This window comes from Xiphophorus couchianus, chromosome 7 (assembly GCF_001444195.1).
Source record: "Xiphophorus couchianus chromosome 7, X_couchianus-1.0, whole genome shotgun sequence".
Lineage (NCBI taxonomy): Eukaryota > Metazoa > Chordata > Actinopteri > Cyprinodontiformes > Poeciliidae > Xiphophorus > Xiphophorus couchianus.
The window spans coordinates 5808272-5835382 of NC_040234.1; the positions used below are offsets into that span (position 1 = coordinate 5808272).

At 40.3% G+C, this 27111-nt stretch overlaps 1 protein-coding gene across 3 annotated transcripts in view; it reads right to left on the reverse strand.

Annotated features, from left to right (window-relative positions):
- LOC114148310 (mannosyl-oligosaccharide 1,2-alpha-mannosidase IB) overlaps positions 1-27111 on the reverse strand; it is a 158239-nt gene that overhangs the window by 124087 nt on the left and 7041 nt on the right. For all 3 annotated transcript variants that reach the window (XM_028023502.1, XM_028023501.1, XM_028023503.1), the window contains exon 3: positions 4797-5058. In XM_028023502.1, coding sequence (XP_027879303.1) covers positions 4797-5058 — 262 coding nt within the window. The remainder of the gene's footprint in view (positions 1-4796; positions 5059-27111) is intronic.

The window sequence follows — 27111 nt, forward strand, 5'->3', positions numbered from 1 at the left end:
TTCTTACTTTTGTTGCGTTTCTATGTGTTGTCTGTATTGTGGTGAACTTTTGTGCAATGTGGCTTTTTATTGTTTTTCATTTTATAACTTGATATGCTCATTTTAGTTTAAAAAACAAAACACATAAACACTTTTATTTATTATTATTTTTCTCTTGTTTGGGAAGGATCTTGTAAAGCTGTATTGCACTGTGATGTGTTTTTCTATCGATTGTACTTTGAGGGACTACAGATGAAAGCTAGCCTTTATGGCTATCTCCTGCAAATTATGTGATGTGCATAGTCCATTTTGAAACAAACAGGCCTTTAATAGTGCTTAGGTATGTCTACCAGATTCGTTTTGTTCCTGAAGTGCATGCCGATCAGATGTGAATCCCAGGTAATTCATGCACAGCTCACCATCCGGGGGAAGTAAAAGAAACGAAGCTTCATCAGACAAGGTGACCTTGTTCTATCGCTGCAAAAACACAAAACTTTACCAAGTGTTCTGGTCTAGTTTCTACTATAAATATCAACTGAAATAAGACTAGGTCTGGAAGATATGGTTTAAAAACGTATCACGATATAAGGATTTCATGCGAGTTGATAGACAATTATTGATTTTTTAAAGTTTCTGACATAATGCTAAACTGGTGGTGTGAACTTTCCCGTTTCACTCCACGCCGCTCTTTTTCATTTTTAGGGAATTATGAGAAAACAGGTTGTTGCTAGGTAACCAAAGAGTGAGTGAGTTAGTTGATGCCACTCAAAGTATTTAGCTAGCTGTGAGAGGCTGAGCAGCTAATCTTTCTCCTCTGCCTACATCCCCCAGAATGCTATGAGGTTCTGAATCGTAGTTCGAGGAAATGATTGAATATCCCATCAGATGCATTACCGATTGATAGTTATCATGTTTACCACAGTACATACTGTTATTGATTTATTACCCAGACTTAGATAAGATAAAATTAACTCACAAGTAACTTTTAAGCAAAAATACAGGAGTTTGTTTTAAGTCAGCAATTCCTCAATATTGATAAAAAGTTGTAGTTCAACTTTTTATCAATATTTTATCAATATTTTATCAATATTTCACTTATAAGATCAGAAAAATGCCTTGTTATAAGTGAAATGATCTGCCAAGCAGAACTACAACTTTTTCATCAATATAATTTTTAATTTTACTCAAAACAAGCCCCTACATCTTGCTGAAACGTTACTTATAAGCTACTACTCTTGAAATAAAGAGAAAACTAATATATTTGCACTAGAAACTAGATCTTGTTTTCTTGCAGTGATTGTTCAATAGACCAGCTCTGATTCTCGTGCCAATTGCAAACACTTTCTTTGGTGAACGGCGTTGCCAGATTAGGCTGCTTTTGAACACATTTGGCTGGAAAAGAGAAACAGCTTTGGGCAGGCTGTTAAAATTTGGGCTGCTTTTCGCAACATCTAGTGGGATTTTAGAAAATTTTCTGAGGAAAATGCTTTTGAAATAGTTGTCATGTGGCAGAAAAGCACAAGACATGATGTTCCCAAAGCAGCATCGTGAATCAAAAAGACAGTGCCACAAAACAAACTCAATTCTCATTGTGGTCATAGAGTCAAGTCCTTTACCACTAGAATGGTATCTGGTTCTATTCAGGATATAGCAAAGGACAACCAAAAATTGTCAAGCGTCCACAATTGCAGTTGGTGGCAAACAAAGAATCAAAGTTATTCACTCAACCTGTGAGTGGTCATGATGTTATGCCTGTTCATACTTGTAATCCAGTGTACATTTTCAAATAAAATCTAATTTTAGAAATTCCTAATTAAGCTAAAATGTAACAGCAACATGCAAATTCACCAATTTTTCTTTTTTAAGCTCTGAGCCAACAATATTTCACAATGAAACAGGTTAATAGAGCTGGTAGCGTCACTAATTACATTTATTCCACTGCAGATTTTTCCCCCATCCAAACAAGTTTTCTTTATTCTCAGGCAGAAACCTCTCAGTCACACTGGAAACAGAACACAAGAAAGCAGACTTTGATTCTCTAAAAATCAGAAAAGAGGATTTTTTTTCCCCCCTCTCTCCTGAACGGTCAATGAAATATGCATTTTGAAAGACATGAAAGCAAAATTCTGAAGCAGAAAGGGTCAAGTATACGCAGCAGGAGTACTCAGGTGGATGTGACTAATCGCCCACGTGGTGCACAACCAGTCAGACAACGCAGTTACCCTACGTCTAAAATAATATTGCGTATTCCATCATAAACTTCCACTGTTTATGAGCTGAACTGAGGTGATGATGTCGTTACATATTTAAAGGGCCAAGCGAAGAGTTCCTCGATGCTGCAACACCAACAGGAAACATCCACTACATGCACTGGGTTTGTTCATGACCGCTAACAGGTGAGATTTATGTTCCCTTTGTAAACAACTAGCTTTTATCTGTGATTGTCTGTACAGAATCTGGCAGGTTATACATGTACAAGGAAATCATTTCAGGCTAATGTTACATGTACCTGCTGGTCGATGTGGAGAGTAATACGATTTTTCATACTTTAAAGAGACTAAAAGTGAATGGTAACATAAAAGGAAGTGTTGGATCAATTTAGGTTTGCTTTTTAAATTTTAAAAGATCGAGTCAACGTGTTTTATTTCGCATCCGTTTTTTTCATAATTGAAACTTGAGATTTAAAGTGGTGTTTTAAACTTTTTGTATTTAAGCCTTAAAATCTTAATAAAAAGAAACTGAATTGTGTTATTTAGCATTTTCTTTCATATATGTAATTTACTAGCTTGAGTAGCTACTACAACAGATCTCATTGACATTGTAGTTTACTCGCTGATTCGCTGCAAATCCTATTATTCCGACAGCCAACGATATTATCAATTGTTAATATAAAAATTAAATAAAATCATACATCACAAATAGGCAGGACTATCTCCCTCAAATATATCAGTACTGATGACAAAATGATGTGTAATTACTACCTCTGTAACTGCTGGTGATATAAAAATCGTTTTGAAGAGATGTGTTTTGATTTGGCTGCTATCAAACATTTCTCTGAAATGCTGCTAAACATAGCAAGAAAGTCGCTTAGTTGGCAACAGTTAACTGTGAACGTGCAGACATGACCTGGTGGGAGCGTCTGCCAGTCAAACGTCTCTTACAGGAGAGCAGAAGAAGACAGTGGTTGATTTTTAGACATTTGTTAAGGTAGATAAGATCGTTGAATAATATCGGCTTCACAAATACCGGTGCCGATAAATTGGTCAGCTGATAAATCAGTGCACCCCTACCTGATTGTGCTACGAAATGCCTCTGTGTGCATCGAAAACATCTATGCACATAACTAAAAAGGAAGGTTCCGCTCCACGGAAGTGAGTTACTGCTTTCTATCTGGATGCAACGCTGACGAGCTTATCGATGCTGGATCATCTCCCTGAACTTGATCAACATGCGAGCCAAAGAGCAGCCTGCAACCCGGATAGGAAACAGGAAAAGGCTCCCATATTCCACTCACACAGACTCTTCTGCTGTGTGTTACGAGGTTTTCGCTTTGGATTTGCCAGGCAATCGGGAAAGGATGGTAGGGAGGAAGGGGGGAATGATTCTGCTGTGCTGTTGCCCATACAGCTGCCTCATTCTTTCTCATTTGGGGGTGTACGGCATTCTCTCTGCATGGCAATTATGAAAGGGAACAAAAGAGGCTTTTAGAGACAAAGGCAGTTTCTGGAGAGGAGAGGGCCCGCTCCTCGGCACAGCGAGCGTTCCGACTCCGAGTGCCGTTTCATGAGACACGACACGAGGCAATTATGCGAGGAAACTTGCACAGAGAGAGAGAGAGAGAGAGGGGAAAGGAAGGAGAGCAGAGAGGAGAGAGATGCGCTGGGGCTGGCATCGCGTCTATAAAGAGAGCAGCACCAGATAGCACCATCTGCATTCTGCACATGCACTCTCTGTCTGGCCCGCTGCGGCCTTCACCAGGAGCTGGCTTGGAGACAGGGCAGCAGGCGACGGGGGGAATTCAAGCATGCGACGTACAGTCGGATGCACTCTGGCTCTGTGGGTCGTAGGTTTGGGGCTGAACCGCACCGCATGACTCTGAAAGCAACGTTCATTAGATGCCCTCAATCACAGAGTCGAGATTCAGTGGAAGAGAGGATGTGAGGATTTAAAAATGATAAGATCTGATTTTTAAAAAAAATTATTCATCTGAGAGAAATAAATGGAAAAACCTTTTTTTTTTTTTTTTATAAAAAAAAAAAATACTTATCCCAATTTTGACACATGTTATATGAAATAGCAAATGTGGAACAGGGTGCCCCAGTCAGAGTACAATTCTATTTTTCTGACTACTGTATTTTCCAGAATATACTGCAAAACACACAATCTTACTAAGGATTTTTGGTCTAGTTTCTAGTGCAAAAATATGTTTGAACACTTCAAATAAGACAAAATATGTTAGACGCTTTGAATGACTTAAAACTAGTGCAGTGGTTCAACCTGCAGGACACAGGCAGAGTTATAAAGGAACGATGCGGTTCTGCAGAAAAAGCTGAAAATTGATGTCCACAAATATTCTCCATTTAGTCTGACAGAAAGATAAAACCAGCAAAAAAGTATTGACCCAGGACAACTGAATACAAATACCAACAACACCTTTTGGTTTTTGGGTAGGTGGGAGGGATTTGATAAGAAAAGAAAATCTAAAACACAATAATCATCCGACAATTCTTCACTACCAAAGCTTCAGTCTGCCAAATAAAATGCTGAAGGTTATTGCTTTAACACATTATCACAAACTCCAACAAAGACATTCTTACCTCTCTGATCTTATCCCGCTTTTCCTTGGCGTCCACCTCGGGTGGCTCCCCGTCGCTGACCCCGACGACCTTGGGCATGGGGACGGGCGGTAAGGGTTTGGGCCCCACCTCCTTCTTCTTCAGGTCCTCGATGACTTTGGCCTTTTCCGTCTGGATCTCGGCCTTCAGCTCCTTGCGAGATTTGCGCAGCTTCTCCTTCGCCTCCTGCAGCGCTCGTTCGTGGTCGGCGCGAATCTTGTTGCGTAGGCTCTCCTCCTCCTCCCTGTGTGGGGAAAGGAAAAACAGGAAGGTAAGTCCTAGCTGTCACTCGATGGGTTTGCCATTTGTACATCTTAGAAAAGCAGAAGTGGAGCCTTCTGCGCAACCAACGAGAATGCAGTAAGTGGTTTCTGGATGGTAAGTCAACAACAACAAAAAACTTGTCTTTTCCAGCAGCCATTGTACAGAGCAGACAGCAGTAAAACCAGCTGACCAAATGTGCTGAAGCTCAGCTGGAGTTGCTAGGTAACAAGCGCAGTGTCCATCAAATGTGACTTCACAATCGGGAGGATTTTGAAACAGCTCATTTTCAAGACACCAAAAAACAAACTTACTGTCAAAAAATGATTGGGTATGCACCGATCCATTTTTTCCACTTCCGATACTGATATCTGAGGTTTAGTATCAGCCAATACCGATCCGATACGGGAAAACAGAGCTAAACTGACTTAGAATGTTTTTGTTTTTTTAAACACAGTCATAAATGTACTGAATTACAAATTTGTTTTTTTAACTCTGCACCTGTACAGCACACTTAAGTACACCAATAGCTTCACAAGCTTGGTCAGACATGGAAGAACAACTTTAATCTGTTGAATCAGTGAAATTAGGAAAATAAACAGCCAATATAAATTAAATGAAGAAACTGACAAAAACAAAAGGTTGACTTTCTTGATCAAACGTAAAAAATAAAAACTACAAACCTTGTTTCAAACAGTTCAAAAAGTGTAATTAGGTATTCTAAATATAATGTAAAATAAATAATAAAGCATCAAGTGTAGAATTAGACCTACTAGATCTGCTCTTATGGATTGGGCATCAATCCCTGATCCAAAATGTTTTTCAATATTGTAAAAAATACAAATAATATCGGATTGAAACCCAAATGTTAACGCAAAAAGCTTCCATGTTCATTTCTCAGTACAATCTCAAGCCCTGTGGGAAATTACTCTGTCTGCGTTCTCTACAAACAAACACTTTGTGCACCGGCTTTAAGAAATACGCATCTGGAGATAAACATTTAATAAAGAACTTTCTATTTGCCATTTTCCACTGTTGAGATGCTCCATGAAGCAATCGACCACAGCAGGAAAGCAGAATAAAATTCACCCACATTTACTTCAGATCATTATGAAGAAGAAAAAAAAGCCCTTCACTTCCTCCTGGGAAACAGAACCTCACTGATCCACGTCAGCTCCAGGAAAGACGACAAGTCCAGATAAAACCCAAACAAGGACCGGCACGACGGCGAGGCACCCGGCTGCGCCTCCGTGTGGCGGTACCTCGCCCCGGGGTTGTTGACTTTGCTCCGTCCCGTGAGGATGTAACTCCAGTAATGAAAAACAAACACGGCAAAGGTGTCAGCGGGTCGACGGCGTTGTGCGGTTCTATTAAAGGTCACGGAGGGAAAGAGCGGCTCTGAATCTCTCTTAGCTGTTTGCTGGACTTAAACATACAGCTGCAGATAAACGCTGGGAGATCGGCGGGAGGGGGGAGGCTTTAGACGTCATTTATCATGATCCTCCTCTCTGCTCTTACAGCTGTGAAACTTCTGTTAATAATCTGTGGCTTCGGAGCTAAATGTGTCAAATAAATACCTTTCTGGCTACAAACCTGAGCAGTGCTGAAAGCTCCTTTTCATGATTGAAAGCTCTTATCTAAAAAAGAAACAAGACTTGCCCAGTGCAAGTCTGCAACCTATGCCCTTCTTATTCCTTCTATGAGAGTCTCCTTCCTGCTACTTACTTCAAGACAAATAGAAATCATCAAATAAAAGGGACACTAAATAGCTACTAAGTTTTGGGAAAAAACTAAGCATGTCCAAAATTATTTTCTTTTTTTTTTTTTTTTTTTTTTTTTTAGTGCTGCGTAGTAGAAAATGCTCCTGCAGGAGGTTTTCTCTTCACTGCAGCAAGAGAAAACTTGTGACGCTAGCCAAGAAAGATGTATGGAGAGACTGGACTTTGTTTGCTGTTGTTGTTATTGTTTTGTTTGTTTGTTTTATTATTTGTTTTTGTTAGGAATATTCCAAAGCGTTGCACTGTCGAGCATTGTTGGTACATGAAAGAAAAATGTCAAAATATCCACAAAAATGTGTCTTTTTATGAAAGTTCACAGCTCAGCTGCTGTGTTGCGTTTGCATCCTCTTAGTGGGGGAGCTCAAACTTTTTCATTGAGTTAATCCCAGAGTCTGTAATTAATTCATCACAATTATTCTTATTCCAAGTTGCTATTCAAAAACTGAACAGCGACAAAATAAGCAGCAGTTTCAATTCAAAAGCCCTTTTCGATGCTAGGTTACTGAATAAATGCACATGTAAACCGAACAAAGATATTTATTGTCTCTAATCTGTTATTTAGGTTATTTGGTCATTAGTTGGTACAAAGTGCTGTTAAACTCATTCAACTTTCAAGTATTTCAGGAAAACTGAAACAAAACAACAAAACAAAACAAAAACAACTGATCATTCATGGAACTTCTTTAGAAATGTGGACGCTGGACGCTGAAATTAGCGTTGGGAACATCTGTGCTAGCTGCTTCATGTTTAGCATTGGCAAGCCATTATAGGCTTGATTAGCTTTGCCAATTTCTTTTAGCACAACACTGATCTTTTCCAGCATCCAATTAGATTGTTTTTTGGGAGCACAAATTAAACCCCTGAGGGCCAAGAGAAGCGGATTTGTGGTCTATTGTCATGTGTGGATGTCACTTGGGTGTCAGGTTTACAGGCGTACCAGAAACACATGATAAGAAAGGTTCTGCCCGGAACCATTATTATGTTAAAGAAAAAAAAATATGATGAATTACCTTATAGTTAGGTCTTGACATTACATACGTCATTACATTACAACAACTTAACAGCAGTGAAACCTATTGGCCTAGTTATAAATTTATATACGTATGCAAAACAGTTTTGCACAAACAAATGCTTCAGAGCTGCTATGTCACAATCACTTAGGACTGTCACTCGAAAGCAAACATGTAAGTTCATGTTTTAATGACCTTCCAAGTGGCCCACAAAGGAAATGGAGCAGGAACTGAAAACCTGCTGAGATCTGCGTGGAGTCAGCTGGGAACGCAACAAGAGCTGGAAAAAGTTCAACCTCTAAGTGGACGAGGAAACCCTGACGATTTCTGCAAATGTGAGTCGGAGATCAGAACTGGGCCTTTCAGAGTGCTGAGGAAAAAGTCGGACATAAGTAAGCAAACAAACAAAAAATAATAATCAGATTTGGGTCGAATTCACCTGCTGGGTGAAAGCAGCTTTAGTCCCATTCTGATTAAGTTAGAAAGTAAGACATTATTATATTCACTTTTTGCGTTGCCACTTTCCAATGATGGTAATAGTCATCCCTGTTCTTCTCACAGAAATAAGCTTTTAGTGCTGCGCCATGATGAACAGATGTGCTTGATTAAGAACTTGCCCCAGATATAAAATGAATAAGCAAAAGCAAGAAATTATGAAATTCGATTGTGTGTAAAATTGGTCAAATCTCGAAAAAGAAAAGAAAAAAAAGGGGGCGAGGAGGAGGCGCTCACAGAGCGTTAACCAGCCACACGCAGTAAGGAAAGCTGTAGCGTACACGGCGCTTTTATGAAACAAGGTGAAACAGATTCCCGTTTGATACGAGGCTGCAGCTGTAGACGCTCAGACCTAATGATGCCTTCATGTTCACATCAATCAGGGCACTCGCTGGACGTTTCAAAGAGACGCTGCGGCAGCGGGGAGAGCTTGTAGCCTTGCACTCAGGCAGAGTGATTGGGGGGACGAAGCGTTCCCTCCAAGACAGAAACGTCTCTGTCTTGACAGCGTTGCTGTGGCAACGTCCGGGGAGCTTTGTTTGTTTTTTTTTTGTTTTGTTTGTTTTGGTTTTTTTTAAAAACTCTGCTAAAAATGTAAGTAAAACTCAACAGCACAGGTACCATGAAGCCACAACCACAATGCTCCCCAGAGACTAAAGCCTGACATGATGAGATTTCTGTTGAGGCAAAAGCTGTGATTCAGATAACTAGGGACTGTTGGTTTGTCTTCTTGTTTTTAAAAAATAGAAATAATGCGTTTCCCTCCTCTATAAACACAGTTGAACACCAAAACTTTGTCTTCACTGGGCATTCAAAGCTCATCCATAATAAGTTTCTGAACAAAATTGTGGCTAATCAGGAAGAAGAGTAGAGAGGGTCACCCTGAATTAACATTTCTAATATCTGTCATCTCCACTGAATAGCTGTCCGTTATTTAAAACTGTAAAACCAGCAGTGATGTCAGAGTACTAGAACAGAGGAAACTAACAACACCCGACTGTGTTTCCATGGTCACTTGGCTTCGTTCATGGTCACAGAGTGAGAGTGTTTCCGTAAAAATCAACAATCATTTGAATGAACATGCAGAATGTTGAAAATATATTTAATGGTTTTCTACTAGGGCTTGGGATCCTGATTGAAGACATTTTTGGTGCAGGATCCACCATTAAGCTTCACAAGCTTGGTCAAACATGTAAAAGCAACTTTAATTTGTTCAACCTGTTCTATTAGGAGTAGAAACTGAAACAATAGGTTGGTTACCTTGGTCAAACATGTAAAAAACTGCAACAAATCTTCTTTCAAATTGTGCAGAAGGTGCAATTAGGGTTTCTAAATTTAATGCAAAATAGATAATAAAGCATGACATTCCTCAAGAACACCAAGCATAGAAATAGACTGAATAGATTTGGCCTTACGGATCTGGCACTGTCACCGATAAACGATCTAGAATTTTTATCAATATTGGGACCAATACAGACATTAATATCAGATCGGTGCATCTCTACTTAAAAACACATGGTTTTGATTTTAATGAAGTACCGCAGTAAAGCTTGGTTCCGGCAAATGCTAACTTTACATCACTAGCACAGAGCACCGTACAAACTGTACTGATGATTTCTCATGAAAAGGTTCATCTTTCTTTGTTCCTGTGAAAAACATTCACACAGCGAGGAAACCCCGAGTGTGAAAACCTGCAGGCGTCTAGAGGCTTTCAGTGTCTGTACTGGTTTGACATTAAGCACAGGATGCACTGGCACCAGTGCAGTAAAACAGTCTGTCTCAGTAAAAGTAGAATTGGAAATATAGTTTAAAAAAGAAGTCTGGTGAGAAAAAGGTTGGAGTAGCAATGTGAAGCTGTAAAAAATGTGTGTGGACTGTTCTATGAGGAAAAGAGGTGAGTGTACATCGCTGTGGGAAGAATGAGTTAACCAAAGCTCCCAACTCTGCCAGGAATGAATGGGTGGATATTGACCACATGTGTCAAACCCAACCATGGTGGCTAAATCCGACTTGCAACAGATTTTAATGTGGTCCTCTAGACTCCAGACTCTAAGGGTGTTTTCACACCTGGTAGTCTGGTAGATTCGGTTGGATTGGTGACCAAAATTGCATCATTTATTACATCTTCAGCTGCTGCTTCTTTGTGTCAAACGAACCAAACCTTTTGGAAAAGCTGTTCACCCCCTCGCCTGTGGATGGAGCTGCACTAAGAACCACTGAAGGAAACAACACAAAAATCTCAGAAGAAGACATGAGCGCTACTTCCTCTTGACAAAATGTAAACAAAAATGGAGTGGTGTCAGATTTTAGCGGTTGTAGGATTTCTCTTTTATCTTTGGTAAAAGACCACGAGTCGTTTTTCCCACTAGTGCTATACCCACACATTTGGTTTGGTTTTATTCACACAGAATGCTTCCCGCTCTTGGAGCAGTCTCCGGTCCGCTTGTGTCTACACGCATTCGAACCATACCAGAAGCCGCTCCAACCGAACCAAGACCTCAGTTTATAGGCGTACCGGAGTTCAATTTTTGATCCACAGCAGAATTTGATTGCGTGTTCAAACCTCAAATGAACCAGACTTTCTAGGCAAATGGACTGGCGTTTGTTTAAAGCGGACTAAACAGGGCTTGTGTGAATGCAGCCTAAATTACATCAATCAGTCCCTCCAGTTTTTTTGCAATTCTGTGTTCACAAAAATTCACGCAAAATCAACATACCACCAAGGTAATGCATAATCGTGAGGGGTTTTTTTTGCTAATTTTATACAAAAATGATCAAAAACATTGTGTTTAAGTGACTGCTACTTCCCACCTGCAGGTGGCAGCATTTCTTTTACGACACTATGGCCTGTGAAGTTAGTTAAGTGAAGTTAGTCCGCGATTGAAACGTCGAGTAAGAAAAAGTCACATTTAACGTCATGCTCCTGTGGAAATATTGCAAATTTTCTTTGCAAATGTTTCTAAAAATTAGCCTCACAAATTTTGATTGGATTTTTTTTTTAAACTTAAATCCTGGAGTGGCTGTTTGATGTAAAAACATTATGAATATCATTTATTTTTAAAAAGTACTTACTGAATGCAGACAGCTGCTTACTAATATTTTGCAACAGTTTTTTAATGGGGTGTATAAATACAGTCTGGCACAATCGGCTCTTGAGAATAATTTTGATCTTGATATGAAAATAAAAGTTTTACACCCCTGATATACATCGATAGAAAACAAGTAAACTGACTGCTAACGAAAGCTAAACGGAAAAAAAATGTGACAAAAAAACAAAGCTTTTACGCTAATGACGCACAACATGGAGAACATCAGTCTTTTTTTTTTTTACAACGTTGGGCCAACTGTGTCTAAAATAAACAGCTTCAAAGTTACGCAACATCGCCCTGGAAACGCCTCATAAATATTCATGCTGCCACTCGGCGCGCCTGACGTTAATTGATGGAAAACAGATTTTGTAGCATCAAGATGGCAGTTACTGCATGCTCGTGTGATTGAATGGATGGATTTGCGATATTGTGCTTCCAGTAAACAGCACCGTGTCGAACCGCTGCGCATCTGTGATGAGAGTGCGCATGAAAGCATTCCTCCTTTAGTTCAGGTTCTTTGATTGAGTTATTTTGCCAACATTGTGACAGTTACTGCAGCTGTGTAATTGTCTCTAGAACTGAGGAGGTTTCCTTTTCCTCCGAACGAAAATCCTCTCTGCCCTTGGGAGAAAGAGCTGCAGGCGAGATGCATTTAGATGCCCAGATCTGAATTATGGCCATCTGTGTAGGTTCATTGAGGCGTGAAAGCTGACCTCTTGTGCATGTGGGGGATTTTTAGGAAGCGTTCGCAACACAAAGTGTGTTCTGACACCATAGGTGTTGACGCTGATGCACGTACGGCAGCTTGTTAAATAATGCATGCCTCTCGAACTTTGTCACAGTTTAACACACCTGAGCTAACCTAGCAAACTGTAATTGCAGAACTCCAGCGGCAGTTCTGCAATTACAGGGACACTCAACGCCACCGCGACTGCTCAGCTGATGCTACCAGTTTTAAACTCTAACTTGGTAAGAACAGGCAGAAAAATTAGCCTATAAGGCAAACACAAAAGCAGGGTTCCACTGATGCACCGATCTGATACTAATATCCATATTGGTATCGATATTGGAAAAAACAAAAATCTAGATTGGGTATCTGTGGCAATATTCCTGATCCATTAGAGCACATCTATTCAGTCTAATTCTATGATTTGTGCTTTGAGGGATGTCATGCTTTATTATTTACTTTACATTACGGTTAGAGATGCTAACTGCGCTTTCTGAACCATTTCAAAGAAGACAAATGTATTGTCTAGGGACGGGTATGTATGACCCACTATTCAAAATTGTATTAATAAATAAAGTGAATATTTTCACTTTCCAACTACACAAAAGTGTGTTAATCTATAATGTAAAATCTCGATTAAAATAAATTCAAATAAATTTTTTTTCAAAAAAGGAAAAGAAGCTCAAAGGGTGGGTGCCGTTTCAAGGCACTGTACACAAATTTACCATGAAGCCAGCAGAGCTCCTGATTAGTCAGTCCAGTCTGGTCAGCCTGGCAGAAATCACTTCCCCATCCCATCAAACCTCCTGTGTCTCATTTCTGTTTAGTCTCCGGTGGCAACATGCAACATACTGCTCGTCCCTTTCCATGACAACAGATAATCAGCAGCAGTTGCCTGTCTGGTGGTGTATCCATGAGAAAGTCGTTTGTTTTTTATAAGTTGAGGAAATGAGGTTTAGCGGATTGCAGCAATAGAAAGCATGCATGTCACCATAGTAACACAAAAACCTGAATCCAGCCAGTTTAGTCGCAGCATTGATAAGCATCTTAATTCCAGAGGAAACTCATGACATCCAACATGCAGCTCCTATTTTACATGATGCCAACGTAAAATTCTCGCGCACATTTACTTCTGCAACCACAAAGCTTCAAACAAACCCTCCTTTCAACCAGATCACTGAATTACAGTGAAAGTTATTTAATCAAAATGTGCAAAAGAGTTCATATATAATTTTTGTTTTCGGAAAATAAATAACAGAGAGCTGATCAACTTGGAGAAATGTGTTGCTTGCATGTTAATGAGTTTTCTGGTTACAACAGAAAGTGTTGGGTATTATCATTTGTATACCTTCAGAGACAATAAATAGTCACCTTTATTAACCTTCTAACTTATTTAGAGCAGCAGATGTCATGGTCGGACAGTGGATAGGGGACAGGGTAGCTCCCTCAGACCGTCAGTTCCCAAAACAACACATGCACACAAAAACCCTCGTAAAAGCGCATGTGGGATCAGTGCGACCCTGCCAGACCACGCAAAGGGTAAAAAATGACGCAGTCTCTTAAGACAGGGTTAACAGTATTTGCTCTACAGTAGTGTTATGTTCCTAACAGAGGTGAGGAAACATCAAAGTCCCCGGTCCAGTTCAAAAGCTAAACATTTACTTTCAAGTTTTAAGTCAATTGGCCAAATGTCATTTAGCTTAATTTTAAAATTCATAAATGATTTTCAAAAGATGTTTTCATTTACCAAAACAAGTAGCAAGAAAGTTGAACTTAAAAAACATCAGAAAAAAAAACAACAATGCTGATGTTGCGTTTTAGTGTATAAATTCACCAAAACAAACAACCCAAAGCTCTGACGTCCCATACATCTCAACCAACCACTCAGCAGCATTAATGTTATCGTCTCCAGGATTGCAATCAGGAATCAGTCCTGAGACTGTTGATTGCTTGGATTAATACGGGCAACAACTGGGGCACCTTTGGTGTTAAATTATCATATTTTCGGAGAGATAAAGCGAAAAAATTCCACCAACTTCCTTAAAACAATCAACACAGAAAGCTGAAAACCAGTTGATTAAAGGCACCAGGTGATTTCCCTGAGCGTCTCTAATCAAGACGGACAACACATGCTACAAGTTAGCCATAGCTTGTTTCTTCATGAGCAATGAAACACCACAACTCATTTCCCTGTTTTTCACTGTATTCTTTTGAACTATGTCTTTTCGCCAAGAAGCTACCGTGGCGCACTCTTGCAGCTCAGTCGGTTCTTTTTCTTCTCTGGCTTTTGAAGGGTCTCGCCACAATGGCTGTAGTCCGTAGAGATGATAAATGGGAGCAGGAGGAAGGCACCACCCCACATGGACACAAGTGATGTTTCACACCTTCCTCACTAACACAAGGCGGCCTGATAAACAAAACCAGCATATAGACAAACAATGCCTCATCAGGCGTCCCTGCTTAATGTAGAGGAAATAAATACTTAATCCACCATAGCCCACGTACGTTTCATTTTTTGCAGGTACAAAATGTCAAGGACTGTATCGATTGTTGGGCGTGTCCCAATCAAGCTATTAAGTCGTTTTACTCAACAAGCTCCACCCACACTAATATATACATTGAGCTGTTATTTTAGACAAATATCAAACTGCTAAGCATGCAGAGCTGATCCTTTTGTGTTTTTGCGGCCTGAGGTTGGAAAGCAATTTCACTCGGAGCAGTGATTCATTACATTTTGTTCTACACTGTTACGCCTTTCAAAATTTGCAATTACTTTCAGAAATCTGGAGGGGGCTTCCTCCCACACACACACACATCCACACATCCACACACACACACACACACACACACACGATTGAATGATTGCACAGCAGCTTCAAAAGACCAGATGACACTGGAAAACAGATCTACCACACACACACACTCAGCAGGAGAACTCAGAAGAACCTCGGAGGAGTGACACATTTGTTAAATATTTATTAGTGAATGCAAATGTTAACTTGGTAAAATCTTAATCCTATATGAACAGTTCAACTCCACAGCCTAATTGTTGTTAAAAATAACCAGGTCTGCTCAGTTGTTTTTTGCAGTCACAACATAACTTATGCTACCATATTCAATACAGTATAACCCTCTAATGATCCAATGAATTGACTTTTCAGTTAATGGTTTCTTCAAAATCTGTGTTTTAAATAGGTGCTGTGCTTTTTAAACACAAAAACATGGTGAACTGCTGGCAAACTAACTGCCACCTGCAGTGCTTTATGCAGTCACACTTTTACCGTTTATGATAAAAAAATATCTTCAAAGCTGCTTTAGCATCACAGCAGGTTTTCAGTTATTCTTATTTTGCATGCGACAGTCCAAACTTAAAGAAAAAATTATGCATACGTTATAAATACACTTTGGGTGTGAATGGAAATTTAAAGATTTTTCATCTCCAGCATTAATTAGGCGCATTCAACTTAATGTCAAAGATGTTAATTCAACATCATTTTTGTTTTTAACCAAAGTATAAAGTTCTCAAAAGCTGCAAGAAAAGTGAATAATAAATTACATGAGTTCTTTCTGGTGTCAAGATCAATGAAAGTTAAAAAACTAAATCTGTAGACGACCAGGAAATGAAGGTGTAAACCACAAATCTGCTCAAGTAAATAATAACAGAGAATTTCAAATTGATTGAAGGTTTAGCAGGGCAACTACATCTCAAACCGTTTTACCAATCCCAAAATATTAAAACAACCGTCACAAAATGCACAAGAATACTTTTATTCCTCCCAAATCAAGAGCACAGAGTTATTGTTTAGGGAGGGTAAAAATTAATAAAAAAAACAACAAAAAAACCCCAAGTCAGCTGCAACAAAGGAGAACGCTTTCCAACCGTACATGAAATTTTAATGGTTCATCAAATTTTGTTAAATTAATGTGCAGAGATTTTGCAAAATTCAGAGTAAAGTTTTCTAAATCTTTTTTCCAAGTTTTCCAGAAACAGTGTAGAATGGTTCCTGGGTTTCCCATCCTGCCTGCCGGGCCTCCAGGCTTTACTTGCCTCCCCACTAGGCTAAACATTGTTTATTTTAAATAGGATTTTTTTTATACAAGAGTAACAGTGACACTAAAGAAGAATTAAGTTAGGTTTATCACTGATGCATTAACCTGGGAGCACGAGGGAGTCCCCATCAACTGTGCAGGTCCTGCACCAGCCACCGGGCCTCATGTTATTATTTCTAAATTGCGATGCCTGTTCGTGCACCTCTGAATTCTTGCAACTTCTTAAATTTCTTTTTAAACACAAAAACATGGTGAACTGCTGGCAAACTAACTGCCACATGTCCAATACCAAAACACCTGCACATGCACTTATTAGCTGGTTCCTGACTACTAATCCTCACTCTTCTTTGAGGTCTTATTTTCTCATGTCAATTTCAGGTGGGTTTATGGTGTCTCATTCCTGCCAAAGCCCAGAGGAGTAAATTAAACAATCACAACAGCGTGTTTATTAACAGAGTGTGCACAGCTCTTATCACAGGGATTTTCCTTTATTTGTGGATGCATGAACGCAGCACGGTTTGCAGCAAAATGCGCTAACTCCACCCATCTGGACGCTCTCACCGGTAAATTGTGCTTGTTCTCTGCTTAATTTGGTATTTGTCAGTGTGGGGGTGGTAACTTCTTCTGATTGGCTGGAATTTCAACTCAAATCCAAGACAGCCAATCAGGTCAATCACAAGAATTACCGCCCACAACTGACAAATATGCCTAAACCGAGAGAGCGCGCTTTACCACTATTCGTGCTGCGTTCATGGACCTGCGTACAAATGGAAATGGCCGTGATCAAAGCTATGCGCTCTCTTAGGTTATAAATGTTGCGATTTTTCAACACACTCCTCAGGGTGTATGGCAGGAATATGATGCCATATTTTTTGAAGACCAACCACACCTAACGAAAGAAAGACGTAGGTTCTGTAACAGACATGGTAAATCTGAAAACAACAGAAAAAAATGGTAGATTTGACAAAATAACCCCCTTTATGCATCAACAAACATGTTGTTTTTGTTTAGCCCACCAAAAAACAGACGGATTCTGATTTCAGGCTGGCGTCTCGCATCTCTACTGTTGAAAATGCTCTTTTTGTGTTTTCATAAACTGAATAAAGAGTTATTGAATGGATGATAGACTTCCCTTTGAAGGGAAATAGCGTGGTGATATAACATCACAAGATCTAGTCCTTTAGATCTGCCAGCCCAATAAATTAGCTTTTATCACTCTGAAAATCTGAAATTGGGGTGAATGGGTCAAATAAGTAGTGATACAAAACAGGAATATTAAAACAAAATCATAAAACACAGACAGCATTTTTACAAAAATCAGGCCGGATCACATGCAGAGCTCCTACTTCTGCTTAGCTGAAAAGTAGCTTTGTCGCCTAATTCCTAAAGACTTATTGCAGTAGTGTTCCCTTATGTGGGAACTTGAAGACGTTGATCCTTAATGGTTCAAAACAGGCAAAAACAATTGCTGTTCAATTTTTTTGTTAGCAGCTTAAATTTTTTTTTTTTATTCTTGTTGAGCAGTAAAATGCAGCTTCTTGTTCCTAAATAACATTTAAAACTGTATGTTTGAAGTAAAGTGGTTCAGATTTTAACTGTGTTCCTTTTACAGCCAGGATGTGTTTCCAATACAGAGAAAGTAATCATTTTTATACATTTCAAGTTTCTAAATGACAAGAAGCAAGAATGTTGGAGATAATAGGAATGGGTTTTTTGGCAGCAAGCGAGAAAATACAGCTGTGATGACAGCTTTAGAAAAAACAAGACAGCTCCACCAGAGAAAAGAAAAACAAAAAACAAACAAAAAAAAAACTGTTTGCCAAATTCCTGCTGCAGCTGGAAATTTAGAAAAGCTCGCCACCCTCAAGCGACCGCATATCATTTAGTTCCTCTGCTGTTCTCAAACTCCAGCTGGCAGTGAAAACAGCAAAACTGATTTTTTTTTTCTCATTTCACAATATTACAGCAGAAGAAGAGAGGATATCCATCTTAATAGCATTCAACTCCTCAGGGAGCAGCCAGATCTCTGATGACCTCGTCTGACCGAGAGGAGACCAGACATGTTGAGGAAAAAGGGCCAAATCGCCAATGTTTTCATGCCAGATACAATTTTAAATCAATTTTTAAAAATAAAATTTAAATCAATTCTTTTAAATGGCAGAGAATATTTTCCAAAAGCAGCTTTTATTTCAATAATCAATTCTTGTATGGTGGAGCATTAGAGCCTGGTTACAAAACTTTAAATAATTTTTTTCTTTTTTCTTTTTAAACAGCTACAATATTAGCAGATAAAAGATGTTGAAAAAGCAACAAAAACGTTCTAAAATTAGAAGAAAAAAGTCTTGAAATGAAAAAACCTTGCTACCAGGATCAGACAGATGCAGCTCAGTTTGTTTCTTCATTATAGACTGTTGTTTGCAACCGTTTATTATGGTTGCAATAGACGGTTGGGTCTAATGATGGATGTCCATCATAAGACCCCTTATGATGGACAAGAACTTTGGACGTGGTGTTCCCTCGCCCGGACGCGGGTCACCGGGGCCCCACTCTGGAGCCAGGCCTGGAGGGGGGGGCACAATGGCAAGCGCCTGGTGGCTGGGCTTTTACCCATGGAGCCCAGCCGGGCTCAGCCCAAAGAGGAGACATGGGCCCCCCCTCCCATGGGTCCACCACCAATGAGAGGGGCCCAAAGGGATCGGGTGCATTGTGTGATGGGTGGCCAGAAGCCAGCTTCTGGCAGTCCGATCCTCGGTTACAGAAGCTGGCTTTTGGGACGTGGAATGTCACCTCTCTGGTGGGGAAGGAGCTGGAGCTAGTTTGTGAGGTGGAGAGGTTCCCGCTAGAAATAGTTGGTCTCACCACGACACACGGCTCTGGTTCTGGAACCAGTCTCCTTGAGAGGGGCTGGACATACTTCCACTCTGGAGTTGCCCACAATGAGAGGCGTCGGGCAGGAGTGGGCATACTTGTTGCTCCCAATCCCGGCGCCTGTATGTTGGGGTTTACCCCAGTGAACGAGAGGGATTCTCGTTCACTGGGATTCGATGATCAACTTTGTCATCATTTCATCGGATCTGCGGCCGTATGTCTTGGACACTCGGGTGAAGAGAGGTGCGGAGCTGTCCACTGACCACTTCCTGGTGGTGAGTTGGCTCCGGTGTTGGGGGAGGATGCCGGTCAGACCTGGCAGGCCCAAACGTGTTGTGAGGGTCTGCTGGGAATGTCTGGCGGAGTCCCCTATGAGATGGAGCTTTAACTCCCATCTCCGGCAGAACTTTGAACACGTTTCTGGGGAGGTGGGAGACATTGAGTCTGAGTGGACTATGTTCCGTGCCTCCATTGTCGAGGCGGCCTATCGGAGCTGTGGCCGCAAGGTTGTTGGTGCCTGTCGAGGCGGCAACCCTCGTACCCGTTGGTGGACACCTTCGGTGAGGGATGCTGTCAGGCTGAAAAAGGAGTCCTATCGGGCCTTTTAGGCCTGTGGGATCCCGGAAGCAGCTGATGGGTACCGGCGGGCGAAGAGGCATGCGGCTCGGGTGGTTGCTGAGGCAAAAACTCGGGCGTGGGAGGAGTTTGGAGAGGCCATGGAGAAAGACTTCTGCACTTCGAGGCGATTCTGGAACTTGAATGCGCCTAGAATGAATTTCTAGGCACAGTCCACCATCTGGTGTCTCAGGAGGGGGAAGCAGTGCAGCACCAACACTGTTTATAGTGGGGATGGTGTGCTGCTGACCTCAACTCGGGATGTTGTGGGCCGGTGGGCAAAATACTTCGAAGACCTCCACTCACACACACTGGTCCAGCTTTACACCCTCAGCAGGGTCCTGGAGGGTACATGGAAGTTCACCCAACCAGTCTACATGTGTTTTACACACTGGTCCAGCTTTACACCCTCAGCAGGGTCCTGGAGGGTACATGGAAGTTCACCCAACCAGTCTACATGTGTTTTGTGGACTTGGAGAAGGCGTTCGACCGTGTCCCTCGGGGAGCCCTGTGGGGCGTTCTCCGGGAGTATGGGGTACCAGGCCCTTTGATACGGGCTGTCAGGTCCCTGTATGACCGGTGTCAGAGTCTGGTCCGCATTGCCGGCAGTAAGTCGGGCTCGTTTCCGGAGGAGTTGGACTCCGCCAGGGATGCCCTTTGTCACCAATTATGTTCATCACTTTCATGGACAGAATTTCTAGGCGCAGCCAAGGTGTTGAGGGGATCCGTTTTGGTGGCCTTAGAATCGCATCTCTGCTTTTTGCGGATGATGTGGTCCTATTGGCTTCATCAGGTTGGGATCTACAGCTCTCGCTAGAGCGATTCGCAGCCGAGTGTGAAGCGGCCGGGATGAGGATCAGTCCCTCCAAATTCAAGGCCATGGTCTTGAGCCGGAAAAGGGTAGAGTGCCGCTTCCGGGTCGGGGGGGGTGTCCTGCCCCAAGTGGCAAGTATCTCAGGATCTTGTTCACGAATGAGGGAAGAGGGGAGCGGGAGATTGACAGGCGGATTGGCACAGCTTCTGCTGTAAAGCGGATGCTGTACTGGTCCGTCGTGGTGAAGAGAGAGCTGAGTCAAAAAGCGAAGCTCTCGATTTACCAGTCGATCTACGTTCCCACCCTCATCTATAATCTTGAGAGTTTTAAGCTGTTGGTATTTTTCTTTTTTTTAGGAGTTCTCATAAAATTGCAACTTTAAACTCCTAATATTACAACTTTATTCTCATAAGAAAAATTTTTACCTGGCCCTGATGTTCTATCATAGAATTGACCTGGATTTAATGTCCAGATAAGTAGAAACTGTAAAACAGGCTTCTCAGACAAGATGGCCACCCTGGGCACACTGACAGTGCGTTAGTGGGGAAAAAAATAAAATAAAACATGTAATCTTCAAAAAGTAAACGTTTGATTATTCAATAAAAAAGGATTTATCGTCTAGCTCCAGGGACTCTTCGTGACCCCTCAGTGAACTTATCGAACAGCTGTCATCCAATGACCCTCAACACCAGCAGAACGGTCAACAGCTTTCTGCCTCAGGTTGTTAATAAGCTGAACCACCGTCAGGATGATGTACTTCATATTTTTTAACTTATATAATCATAGCCTTCCGGTGATTTTTATGTGTTTAATGACATTTTTAGCGATTCAAGCGCCTAGTGGAACACCATCTGGGTTTGTGTAAGCTAATAAAGGGTTCCTTCACATTTCACATATTTAGCCAGAGCTACGTTTCCAGATTTCCCAGACCTTTTTTCTCCTTTTGAGAGAATAAATGAAAAAGTTCCATTGAAATTTATCAGATGGACTGATTGATTTTCAGATAAATGATGGGTGTGCAGTGTTAATTAGAAATGAATCCCTCGGTTTTCCAGACTGCGCAAGAAGGCTGCTTTGGGTGTAGATTAAAATTAAAAATACAACCGTGGTTATTAAACAAAACCAGAAGTTTACATTTACTGCCTGAAGTTAAATAAGACCAAACTTCTCTTGCTTTAGGTCAGTTAGAATAGGCAGCATTATTTCAATTTGATAAATGCAACAATGAGGAAGAGAACCTGTTAAAGATGTATTTATTACAATATTTTTCAGATAACGAATGAATCCCTCATTTTCTTGAGGCAAGTTAAATTTGATGGTTTTCTTAAGGTAAGTTACTGTCCTGAAAGCTTTCTCGAGATAACAAGTCAATTTCCTGAGCCATTCACCTATCCCGAGAAAATTACAGGTAAGAGCTAACCAGACTGAGGCTGTATCCATCTCTGCAGGTAACAGGTGTGTGTCTGATGTCTGCTGCGTTTCCAGAATTGTGTGTTTATATTTCCTGGCTGGTTCCTTGCACTGGTACAGCGTGTCGTGCTCCAATGTACAAAATGATCGTCATCTGGCCAGAACAACTCTGTAGAGCAGCTAATTTCAAGCTGCAACATAATCTTACACTCTCAGTAGCTCTTTTGCAAAGCATTATGCCTGTTTCATACTTAATGTTTACTCAAAGTGCCATTTTCTGGTTCGCTAGCTTTGCAGTTATTAATGACCTCCGTCTCTTGCTCCCGAGTGCTCCAGACGGCTCAGCGTGTCAAATGTTTAGTTATTCCTCTACCGCCACTTATGGGAACGATCCTTTTAAAGATGATGTTTTCGGCTAGTGTTGGAGGAGTCGCTCTTTGGGCTGGAAGCACGGCTTTACGCCACTTACAGAAACCCATTAGCCTCAGCGCGTTGACCCGACTGCTACAGATCAGGGAAAAAATAACGTGGGAAATGTGAACAGCTTGGGGAGTATTTATGTATTGAAGCAAGCTGTGTTGACAAAAAGCATTTCACCATGACACACACATTTTAAATGCTAAAACCTTCAATAATTCTAAATATTATTGTATGTGCTCCAAGTTTTAGCTTCCTTAGTGGCTGATAAATCAAAGTTTCAGAATAAGAGGAGGTTTGGGATCATGCTTTTCTTAAAGATTTTTTAAGATTATCGACGCAAGATCAAATCATCCACTCCTGTCTTAACTGTGGTACAAGGTGGCTAATTAATGCTAAAACACAGAAACACATGATAAACCATGACAAAAAAACAAACAGGAACGAGATCGAAAATCAAACTGAATAAATTAGAACTAAATGATAAATTTAGGCACTTCGATGTTCCTGAGTAATACAGCACGTCTCCTGGGCTGTGATGATGATTTATCACAACAGCAAAAAAGGCAAAGGCTTGGCCAAGCATCATTAACAATAAATGGTGACACCAAGTGAGGTGCTGCTGTGCCTTTAAAGTCCAGAACTAAAAACCTTAGGCATTTTCATTCTACTCCAGCGTCCAGTTCTCTTTTTAAAACCATGTTCAGTAAATGGCCAGGATCCCAACTAACCAAGCTAACACCATCCAACTTCTGACTGTCGCCAAACTGTCGTTCCTAATCCTGGCAAAAGCAGCGCCATAAATCAGACTGTTTCGACAGCTGACGGTTTAAATGGTGTGCTGTTCCAATGTGTCCCTCATATCAAACCAAATCAACTCAGTTGATTTGGTTTGATAAAAGTGTTAGCTTAGGAAAGACCATTCTGCTGTAGTGCCAAGATGGTTTCCACTGTGTATTAATGCACATTAAATTACATCTGGTGTGTGAACTATAACATTGTAAGAGTTTTTAGAGGTGGTCTGAGGTGTTGACACTTTTCATTATTTATGGGGAACTACTGTATGGTCCCCGACCCGGCAAATACTGGAGCTCCACTACAAATTATATTTAGAACTGATGTGTGCTGTAGTAAAATGTAGGAAACAGTAAAGTATCGCCATCATAACTGATACCAGTAAAAGTCTCAGGTTAATGCTTGAAATATCATCTAGAGCACAATCAGCAGGGTTGATTCTTTCAGCTGCCGAGACGACACACACTACATCAATGTTGGGGAACGAATATGTTTTGTTGTTGATGTCAGAAATAAAAAGGTGTCAGAAATTACAAACCAAACATTGTCCATCAGGCTGTTGAGCTGTTTTTGTAGGCCTGCTTTGTAAAAAAAAAATATATATATGTATATATATATACATATATATATACAGTATGTATATAACAAAAAGCCAACAACACTTTCTACTGCACTGTATGTCTAAAAACTCTCATATGATTAGATGCCTGAAGAAAAACCAGCAAGCAGAGCCTCCGATTTAAAAAATGGGGCAGTAAACTTTAAGCCATTAAGGTATTATGCCATGATTTATACAGCAGAGATTCATCCTCATCAAACTAAGAATAATTATACTTTTTAGGTTGTGGGGTGGGTTATTTTCCTCAGATATGCCATAATCAGCCACCCATGCACATACACACACAACAGGCTTGGTGGGCAGTTTCAGGTTTTTCAGCGAGTACACTCTGAATAAAGATGGAGCTGATTCAGTCCCATTCTTCAACTTCACCTTAAATCAGCAGCTAGATTTATGAAAGTGGGACACAAGTGGGTGTTCCAACAGGAAATCTATACCAGCCCTGGTTAAAAGATTGCAAACGGTGTTTAAAAGCTAAATCCATGGTAGCAAACCAACCAGTCTGAACCCAGTGCTACCGTTTTAGATAACACCAAACAGAATCATAACAGAAGCTTGTTGATGGCTACCAAAAATGTTGTTGACACTAAGGGACATTGAAGTTTAAAAAATTGGCACAATAAATCAAATTTTCTGCTTTTACCAGCTCAGTCTGAGCTTTACCACAACTAAACATCTGTCTTTGACGGATGTGGCTGTTCTAAAAGCTTTAGACGTAATGCCATTAATGTTATGAATCAGACTTAATAGGAAAGCTTTACGTCAAGACCCTTGTTAAAAATAAACCTGCTGTCCAACTACATGCATAATGGAATCCATAACACAAGAAATGTCCAGCTCAAGAAAATACTCCAGTCCAGGCAATACTTTGCAATGTAAATGAGAGGTTGACCGTGCCTGGTGGCTGGCGGGGTTAGAGACTCGACAATCTAATCCTTTCTCAATCAGTTATATATTTTATGCCTAAACAATGAAAAAGTATATAGGCAACAACAATATTTAGTCTGGATGCTACTGCTGAGTCAATGAGCACCAAAACAAGCAGTTTTCAATGTCATTAGTTACGTTTCCGCCGACTGTAAATTTGTGCAAACTGAATTTTACTAAATTAAATTTCGCTTAATGCAGCAATTTAAAAAGAAATTTCAGCTACATCAAAATTTGTGTATTTCGCCTGTCATGTGATCAACAACTGCAGGGTTTCCCCCAGTGTATTATAAGCCTAGTGGGTCACCAGGCTTTACTTGTGTCCCAGGCTAAACATTTCTTTGTTGTTTTTTTTTTAACTCTTTTTAAAATGTTTGCATTTTTTTAACACTTTATATAGTTGGTGTTCAGGTATTACTCTTCAAACTTTCAATAACAGATAATTATCAAGAAATATTTTAAAATTTTCTGCCAAATTTAAACAGTTTTTAACTCAAAAACATGACAGGCCGCCCTCGCACCCAACCACCGGGATTAGCAAGTTTTCTGGGGGAAACCACGATCGTCTTCTTCCTGTCGAAGAAGACGACAGGAAGATGATAGAGCCGCATGTTTTTTAATGACTTATCTTGCGAACAAACTTGTTCAGCTGTGACTTTAATCGCGTTCCTTGTTGAACGGAAACACCGCAATTGCAAATTTGTGTTTTTTCAACATTAGCGGAATATCCACAAAGGTTTTGTCCGCTATGTTCCATACGAGTGGATACTAGACTCTGACTTTTCCCAGACAGGATTCTGACTTCAGCTGATCTTCTCGTTGCATTCACGGCTGGAAACAGGAACAATCTAACTTCTGAGAACAAACGGAACGCAACATTAACTCTGCATGTACTACCATGGAGACCCAACCATCCTCAAGCGGTCCAACTTTATTATACCGAAATCCCAGAGTCTCAGCTCAACATAGAAGACAGAGCACTGTAGTAGGGCTGCAAAATTTTAAAAAATAAAGCAGCGGCAACATTGCTTTTACATACTGTAATGACAATATCAGTTGCGATAAATCCTCAGTTTCCTCATGTCTTACTTTCTAAGCTGCAATTAGGATGCTGCAGCCATTCTGTGACTGTCAGCACTTGGGCACTATCACATGTTGCAGGGGTGGACATCTACTGTAGTGAGACTCCATCTGATAGGCTGAATATTAATATGCATACAAGATGTGAATTCCTGACACATGACATGTTGTTTGATGCGACTTGATGCAAGCAACTGGACGTTCAGTGAACAGGAACTTCTTACCAAAATCTTACCACTAAATATAACTGTAGTAGTGCTGCATGATATTATGCAAATAATCTTTTTGATTATTTGCATAATAAAATTTTGATAACCCTAACCCCTACCCTGCAAGAAACAGTTACTTAAGTATTCATTATTCTAAAATTAATTGATTAGTCGGATAAAAAGAAAATTGGCCCATTCTGCAGATTTTTCATTTAAATTGTCTTTTTTATGTTAGAAATGCATTGAGATGCAAATAAGTCAATGTATTCCATTTTAAAATAAGAAAATTAGCATTTTACTGCCTAAAATGTTATAGAATAAGATTTCTTTAGGGAACATTTGATTATTTGTAACAAATGAAGCATCTCCAGCAAAAACCAGATTTTTAACATCAACGTGTGAAAAGCTCAGGCCTTTCCGTGTGACTTATCAGCACAGTGTAGGACCGATCTGTTGGGGATTTTTTCAGCAAAGAGGTTAAAAATTGGACTGCAAAAGGTGTTTACTATGAGATTTTAATTTTTTCTTTTTACAGAATTTGAACCAGGTGAAACTAAAACTATGCTACTTGAGGAGTTCCATGTAGAACATATTTAGAAAAATAAGTTTTTTGTTTTATCTTAAATGGAAAATGTATACATGTTTTGGAAAGCTTTGGGCTAATTACTGCTCTGTATGTTGTTCATTCCACAAATAGTCTTTTTTTTTACGTCTATATAGCCCAGTTAATGACCAATCGATTGCTAAATTAGTTGATGACCATTTCAATAATCAGTTCATCACCATTAATGCTATTAATCGTTTCAGCCCTTGTTTGTTGTGAATCGGCACTATATAAATAACCTGATTTCAATAGATTTTCCGGATGACATCTGCAGGGATCTCCTCTGTTGCAACTTTACAGCATTTTGGTAAATTATGCACAAAACAAGCAATTCCACACTAGAATTCTTGCCCTAGTTTCTACAGGAAAACCCTCTACACTAGTAATTTTACTCCTCCAAGAACAACACTTGACAGACGACGCGTCTGCACATCCCACAGGGCACCGGGTTCCAAACAGCACAACATGCTATTTGGAAAAACCCTGAATATCATCTATATGAGAGGAACAGCAACAAAGCAGCAGAGAC